At 33.4% G+C, this 8,938-nt stretch overlaps 1 protein-coding gene across 1 annotated transcript; it reads right to left on the reverse strand.

Annotated features, from left to right (window-relative positions):
• Positions 1-497: 497 nt before the first annotated feature.
• On the reverse strand, positions 498-4,197 carry LOC112511308 (uncharacterized protein At2g39795, mitochondrial). The gene is made up of 3 exons (XM_025116888.1): positions 3,849-4,197; positions 1,840-2,159; positions 498-890 (listed from the first exon to the last, which is right to left on the reverse strand). The coding sequence occupies exons 1-3, from the start codon at positions 4,092-4,094 to the stop codon at positions 725-727; spliced, it is 732 nt and encodes a 243-aa protein (XP_024972656.1). The 5' UTR covers positions 4,095-4,197; the 3' UTR covers positions 498-724.
• Positions 4,198-8,938: the final 4,741 nt, after the last annotated feature.

Raw genomic sequence — 8,938 nt, forward strand, 5'->3', positions numbered from 1 at the left:
ATCATTCAGAGGGTATTGGAACCATTAAGAGGCAAACTTTTTTTTTGCCAAACAAGATTCACCTCTTAACGATTCAGAGGTTGCATCTTAAAGGAACTATTAAGAGATAAACAAACAACCCCTTAATAGAATAGGTTCTTGTATTCACTGAATGAGATTGTAATCGGTGTTTTAATGTCCATGCATGAAAAGACCAAACCAACGCGAACTTGGTCTTTATATTTAGAATTCAGTCTACTCCAAGTACGTACAAACGCCTTTATCAAGTCAAAACAAGCTAGAGAGAAACTTGGAAGACGCTACAACGATTTAGCGAGTAGTCTAAGCATAATGAAACAACTTATGTTTTTCTACAAAAGCACTTATCAACTTATTATAAATCAAAAGGGTTTAACTTTTTCAAAAACTCCTTATTACTGAAAATAAGCATAGTTTTGAAACTATTTAAAACAAACACATTTATGGCATTTACTCCAAATTTAAAATAATGTTTTCAAAGTAAAAGAGGATAGGATTACTCTATTCCAGAAGCAGCAGGAATGGAAACTAAAGCCATGTATTGAAGCATAGGTCAGAGTTTCTAGTAGTGACCATAAATTCTACAAAATGAGTCTCAGATGATAAATAGAAACAATTAGAGGGAAGTCACTCAACTTTTAGTGCAACAATAGGCATAGGATGCAAGTATTAAGTAGCAGCAGCAGGAAGCAAAGTGAGTTTGCCCTTACTGTTTACGTGCTACAAAAGACTCGACACTTCCCATCCAACGAATATATTCATTCTTCTTTTTGTGTTGCATACATTTATGCAAGAAGACAGCTAGTTCATCGTTTATACCTCTCATCTCCAGGAAATCATACAATGAAGTCTGCAGCTCATCATCCAAATCACTGAAAATGAGCAAATCAAAACTATGTTTAGAATAAACCCAACCAAACCAAACCAAAGGTCCCCCACTATCTCACCCGCAAGTAGGGTCTAGCGAGGGTATGATGTACGCGAACTAGAGATGCACAAGGCCCACTTTTAGTAAGCAAAAAGAACTCGGGCCTTCAAAAGCACAAGGCAGGTTCGGCTGTGAAATGGGCCCAATTGGGCCTTTTTAGCCTGGGCTTTTTCGGGCCGAAGCGTTTTTGTGCATACATAACACAGACCATACATCTACCATTGAGGGTAGAGAGATTGTTTCCATATGTTTAGAATCATGACACTAAATAAGCAGTCAAAATAAATAGATAACGTTTTGACCAAGCTATTGTGTAGTAAGAATAAGTATTCGCTCTCTTCCTATCTGCTGCTAATGTTTGTTAAATTTTCAGAGGGAATAGCCATATTCCTAACAACCTAAGCACCTTTCACTCTCTTCCATTTCTTGATACAAAAAATGAGACGACCAACAGTGGACTTCTTATATATTCTCTAATTGGAAAAACGACGCTCATGTATACGACATTTTTAATAAAGATAATACTCCCTCTATTCAAAATACGTGTCCACGTTCCTATTTTAGTTTGACCTAGGATAAGTATCTCCTTTCCAAAATTAAATGTCAAATTTCCAATTATACCCTTAATTATGAGATGGAGAAATTCTTTACTCCATCTATTATTAAAGGTAAAAGTGTCATTTAGTTAATTAAAAAGCGTAATAATTACACATTTCTAAATTTGTGTGACTTTTCATCGTAGACATTTATTTTGGAATGGAGCGGGTAACATTCTCCATCTAAATCATGGACGGGCGATAAGAGAACCCACACAATTATCAACATCAAACTTTCTATAGATCCTAGAATTGGAAGTACAAACTATAAGAATTACGAAGAAGATTGGAACTTACTTAAACGGAGGACCCAAGTAAGGTTTACCGGTCATTCCATCTTGGTCATGCATGAAAACTTTCTCTATCTCTACACTTTCAGGCCACACGTTGCACACAAACTCCAAAATACCACTTTCTTCATCCTTAAAGATGTCAACCACCATTGAAATGAAAAGCTCCGGATTGTTATCTGTAATATCTTTTGTATCAGGAGCAGAAACTCGAAACATAGTCACCTCTACTTTTATCTCTTCATTGTCTCCAAATGCCTTGTTCAATCTAATCCACTGCTCTCCAGGTCTCTCATCAATTGCAAAAGATTTGAACTTGGGAACAAGCTACACAAAGTATGCTAATAAGTAAACCACAATCTACACTTCTAATATAAACCAGTTCACATGAGTCAAGGTGCTTTCAGGAAACAACCGATCATAAATAATTACTATCAGGAGTTCACCAAGGAATGAGTCTGATTAAACATCACCTTGTGATGTTTAAGTGCGATGATGGGATTTAAGAAATGTTTTCAATGATGAGGGCACATCCCAAAAGATATATTGAAAATAGGATGTATTGATTTTGTCTGTTATAAACAGTGTTCTAAAAGGCGTGTCTGCCACGTGCCATTAACCCTCATGATGTCTGTTTAAGGTGTGGTGCTGCCTTGGTGTGACATGGGATCGCATGCCAATGCGCATTCTTCTTTAATTTTTTGACCTTTTTAACTTCTTTTAAATTTTATTTTACCATTGAGTTTTATAATTTCTGTAAGATCTATTTATCAATTTATTACTTTCTTTTTTTTATGATTTTAAATTGTTCAATATCATTGAGCAAACATATATGTACGCACACTTGCCACATAGAACATATTACATGTTCGATATACATACAAAATATTAAAACATATTATATACACACACACACTTGTTGTGCTACGCCACACTTTAAAAAACTATGTAGCTTTGCTATTGCTCCTATGGCAATGCCTCCCCTCATGGTCATTTCATAGATACATATAAAAGAAACATTTACATACAAACCAAGTGAAGGAATCTACTAGACTACTACGTATAACTAAAACAAAAATGCACAAATAAACAATAATCAAACATGCCATGTCAAGATCTTAGAGTGAAAACAACTAAATTACCCAAGAGGCAAGACAAATTTAAACACATGGGAGATTAGCATGTTACAGCGTTAACCTTCATTTACAAGTCATTCACATTTGAGCATCTGACTTATTGCCAATACTTTAGAATTGAGAGCAAAATATGCCTTACCGCTGTTACTGCATTACTACTACAGCTGCTACTGTGGGCAAGCTTTCTTCTTCTCATACATTTTTCACAAGGAGAGGGTCTTCACAGTAACAGTCACTCTATGAGTACAGGGATATCCCACCCCAGACCCCACCTCCAGGTGAATATATTGGGTTTGGTTTCTTATGTTTCTTAACCTTACAGTTTACTACTGCTGTTACCTATGATGAAGCTGCTATATGTTGTGTGTATGTGCATTTGTTGTAGAACATAGATGATGAAATAAATGGTGTAAGCAACCAGCAGCTGATGAAATAAATCGTGCTACTGCCCTGCTGCTATGTACATATGTGATTTGCTGCTGCAAATGGTGGAAACAATCAACAAATACCGCAGCTGCTATGACAATATATATACTATATGCCATATTTAACTTGAATCAATCTAATTTACCAAAATCATAACAAATACTCAAAGAGGCATAGAGTAAATAAAAACACCAATTTCTATATGCCTACTGCTGCTATATGCCATGTGTATGTGATATGTGTTGATGAAATGTATTTTAGTGACACAGCTGATGAAATGCATTTATGTGACACAGCTGATGAATATATTGTGTTTGAGAGACCACTACTACGTAAATCAAAGTGTAGCTTGTTTCTTATTGTTCTATTATTTGGAACGAGCGGATTGATGCAATTCGCACACCAAACAGAAAACGAGAAGACGAAATGGGGAAAATCAGGGAAACCTAAGTACCTGAGTTAGAGGAGATCGATCGAGTTCGTATTGGATGTCGTTGCGGATGAGTCTACGTATGCGGTCCTCGAAAGCTGATTTTCGCATCTCTGATACGTATCCTCTCGATTGTTGAGGATAGTTGTGTTCAACTGGAGATCGATGGGGGGAAGGATATTGAATTAGGGTTATAGGACGATAAAAAGTGCGCGTAGAGAAAAGGGATGCTGGTCTTCTTCCGATGCGGCCGATTAACCGTAGAACCATTGCTGCGTGTGTCGGAAGTTCGTTTAGGTGTTGGTCGCCGGCGGTGACTGGATTTAAGAGGGGTTTTTGATGATGAGGTCAGCATCCCCAACCGAGATAGTAGGCTCTGTCTTTACCAAACTAAAATATGTACGATACTTAATTGGTATCAATTATAATCAGTTGGTAGTATAATATTAATGACGTAAATTTGGTTAATACATAGTATTATATCAGTAAGATTTTGGTAGTATAATATTAAGTATGTGAACTTGGTACCAACACAGTTGGTTGATATATGATATAAGATTTTGCATATCAATTATAATTAATTGGTACACGGTATTGAAGGTAAAGACTTGGTACCGTACTCCACCCATAACTTTTAGAGTGAGTAAATCATGAATTTGGTCCTTTGGTTTGTGAAATACTACGGGTATGATCATTTATCTTCATGTATTACATGGCAAGCCTCTGCTCATTTAATTTATGTTGGATTTGGTCCCTCGTCCTACTGTCGATCTATTCCCTCCCATTAAGTATGAGGGCAAAAATGTCATTTCTTATTTGCTCATATTTATTTACTGTGGAAGTTCTTATAAGAATCCACTTTTGCATTTTTTTTTCTTGTAAAGTCATTTACAACTCATCAGGTAATAATCGTTCTCTCTTTTAAACACATATCTTTCTAGAACTATTTGTTGGTGACAAACGACTTTTGTGTTGTCTGATGTTCTAGAGTTGGACTAATGGGTTTTTCATTAGCATGAGATCTCTACCACTTATGCTTCTTTGAAGTTGTGGATCTACTAGGTTTTTGGGTTGTTCGTTCGCTCACGTCGAGGATAACGTTTCACGAACTCAACCAACCATAAAATCTCAGTTTAGACTTCTGAAGGTCAATTCACAAACCTAGAGGCCAATTCAGAATCCAACAACAATGTCTTCACACATCTCCTACCTGGAGTTCAGTTCAAAAACCTATATGCTTCTCCTTCTCAATATAGTTTCCAGAAGGTCTTAGATCGAGATTGAGAATTGAGATAAAACAGTGGCGGACCCAAGAATTTTTCTAAACAGATGCACCTTTAAGATCAATCATAGGCTTGCAAAATCGTGGTTTAACCTAGGGAAAAGTCAATAAGGTTTGACTTGGGGAAATTTCAATTGTATCAATTTGATACAATGCATTTTTACAATTGGAATTGAAAGACTATGGTTTAGGTTTGGGCATGCCCGTTCCTGACATTTTTTAGGCCCTGAGCGAGATGTAAAAAAGGGGCCCTCGATAAGTACGATATTTTTTTCAATATATTGTTTTTATCATCAGAAATAACATTGAATTCATATAAAATCATATTTTTGAGTATTTCTGGACGCAAAATCAATCAATACTCATTTTCAAATTAATATTATCTACTAGAACAATTTTATGTAATATCAGTAATTTGTTTCATCATCAAAAACATCATACGATATACTTTTGGTACATAGAATGATATCATTTGGGGTCACAAAGTGGATTCTTCTTATTTCCGAGTGACGCTATGTAAAACAATGTAAAGAGGTTGGTTTTCCATGTTCATGTTAATTTTTTTAACATTATTTTAAACTTTTATATTATGTTTTCGAATTTGGGAAGATTAACGTCATTTTAAACTTTTATTTATGTTTTCGAATTTGGGAAGATTAACGCCATTTTAAACTTTTATATTATGTTTTCGGATTTGGGAAGATTAACACCATTTTAAACTTTTATTTTATGTTTTTGAATTTGGGAAGATTAACATCATTTTAAACTTTTATTTTATTTTTTCGAATTTGGGAAGATTAACACTATTTAAACTTTTATATTATGTTTTCGAATTTGAGAAGATTAATATCATTTTAAACTTTTATATTATGTTTTTGAATTTGGGAAGGAAAGAAAGAATAAGGAAAGGAAAAATAAAAGCTTAAAAGGAAAGAAGAAAAATAAAGCTTTTTATTTGTGTTTTTAATAAAGAAGAGAAAGAAAGGAAAAATAATGAAATAAAAATAAATTTTGATATAACTTTTTTCCTTTCCTTTTCTTTTATTTTCCCTAAAAAAAATATCGAAAACATAATATTTTTCTTCCCTCATTACTTTTTATTCTTTCCTACGTAAAAGAAGACTCAAGAATATAGAGTTAAGGTTATAAAAAACTTTTCTGGAACTATCGATTATATAAATTAAAAAACTCATGTTGGTAATAGTTTGAGATCTTATTCTTCATTTAGAGATAGAATAGTACATAAAATTTATAAACTCAATATTAGATAATAAATAACAACTATTAAAAACAATTATAGTTTTATTATTCTAAATATAAATATAAGTTGTACCGTCTTATATAGTTAGTAATTTTTTTAAAAGATGAGGGTTTTCTTAGCTAATAACAAGAAAATCAATCATACTCTAATATAAAAATAGAATTCACATGAGAATAGAACAATCAACAGAATCGATGGGAGATAAATTATAGAGATTATATCAAAGTTATCAAAACAAGTAGTTTTAGACATTGGTTTTAGATTAAAAAAACTTAGAAAAACTTTAAATAATATTATATAATGAACGAGAGAAACCTATTTATGTATTTTTTTTTCTTCAATATATTTAATTCATACATATCTGGATCTTTAATAGTTAATGTAGTATAAAACTTTTTTCTTGTCATATTAGATACTAATTTTTTTTGTCTTCTATTTACTAATTTTTTTAAACTACTATTATATATATATTAAAAAAAATTGGGCCCCTAATTTTTATGGGCCCTGGGCGTACGCCCGACTCGCCCTCCCCCAGGGACGGTCCTAGGTTTGGGTTTATGTTTGTTCTTCCCGGTAAAGGGTGTGGGGGAGAAGGGTCATCAGAGCAATGGGTAGGGATGGTGATTTTGCCCCGACCCGGTGGGGAATCCGGTTTACTCGACCCGAACGGGGATTCCCTATTAAAACGGGTCCTGGGGTCGGGGATCCCCGGTAGACTCAAACCAGGGACGAAGGATGTTACTCAAACCGGGGCCGAGGATCCCCGATAGAATCAAACTAAAGGAAACTATTTATGGGGTTTGACCGGGTTTTGATTGAAGATTGCTAGATATTTGACCGGGGACCGGGGCCGGGGGACGTTACTACAAACCGGGGCCGGGGATTACAAAACCCGCCCCATCCCCGCCCTGTTGCCATGCCTAGCAATGGGGTAGGGAGAGGGTAATCGAAGCAGTGTAGGAAGTGAGGTTCCATGGCTTCGCCAAAATGGTGATTTATTGTCGGAGAGATGATGAAGTTTCACTGAAGAAACGAAAAAAATACAAAAAATAAAATAAATAAATTTAAATTCTTAAAAATAGTAAAATAATAAAAAAGAATTGATTATTTTAATTAAAAATAGTTTGAAAAGAAAGCAAGTTAATTAAAAAAAGTTGAAACGAGAAAACAGGGAAATGACGGTTTTGTCCTTGTACTTAACCGAGGGAATGGATGAGCGTTAGGATGAAGGACTAATTATGGACGTATTTGTAAATTATGATGCTAACCTGTAATTTCAAAATTATGGGAACGAAAATCATTACAATCAAGAAACCACACAGACTAAAATTGTAGTTTACTCTATATTATATAAAGTAAACTACAATTTTAGTCCCTATAGTTTGATGGTTATAACGATTTGTATCTCTAGTCGTTGAAAACTATTTTCTTTTTCGTTCTTATAGTTTATAATTTGTTTTTTTTTGGGTCCTTTATACTAACTTCGTTTAAATAGTCTGTTAAGCTAGGGATATTCTAGTCTTTAAATTATTTTATCTAACTTTTCATTAAAATTTAATAACAATATATTATATTATTAATATTATATATACGTATATGGAGAAAAGTCCAATCGCAAACCAATTTTCGACGGTGAATGGAGAGACAAGAGAGAGCGTGACATACGTCTCCGGTATCCACATTCAGTATAAATAACGAATGTGAACTTCGTGAACTATTCATGATGAATAATATTGCATTCATGGTGAATAGCACAACATTCATGATGAATAACACACAATTATGATCCGTATTAAATTGATTCATTATTCATGATTAATAATACACATTCATCATTATTCATGATGAATAACCTGTGGACGTAGAGGACACGTGCCAAGCTCTCCTTTGTCCCCTAATTCACAACCGAAACTCGGTTTCATTTGAACTTGCCCCTACTTTTATATATATATATATATATATATATATATATATATATATATACACACACACACACACACATAGGGGCTCATTCAAGGGATAACTGATTAGTTTGTGGTAATCGTAAGATTCAATGTGAATCACTCGTTTGAGATATTTAATAATATTTATTAAATAAGCTAAAAGAGTAATATAGTAATTATATTTTTAACAACTAATCAAAATATTTAATTAAATTTTTTGGAAGAGTATATTTAATTAAAATTAGTTACCTAATCGTATTTTAAAGACGTTTGTGAATCAAAGTGATAACGTTCATAATGTTTTCATATGTATCACAATGTATTTTCTTTGTGTTTATGAAATGTATCATAATGTGCATTTTCGTTATTTTCATTGTTTTACAAAGGATATCACATTGTGCATCTTATATGTATATATCTGGGTATCACAGTGAATATCGTTAAAAGTTTCTCCGAGACCATGTTTGATCAACCTAAATTAACTTATTTCTTAATTTTATTATAGATGGCAAGAACAGAAAGTAACTTATTAGTTAGCTCATGGAAACATTGTTCTAGGTAGAGTTTCAATAAGTTTAGGAGTTTTTTTGACTTTTTTTTAATTATATCCCAGATTAATATTAATTTT

Source organism: Cynara cardunculus (genome assembly GCF_001531365.2).
Source record: "Cynara cardunculus var. scolymus isolate 2C chromosome LG 4, CcrdV1, whole genome shotgun sequence".
Taxonomy (NCBI): domain Eukaryota; kingdom Viridiplantae; phylum Streptophyta; class Magnoliopsida; order Asterales; family Asteraceae; genus Cynara; species Cynara cardunculus.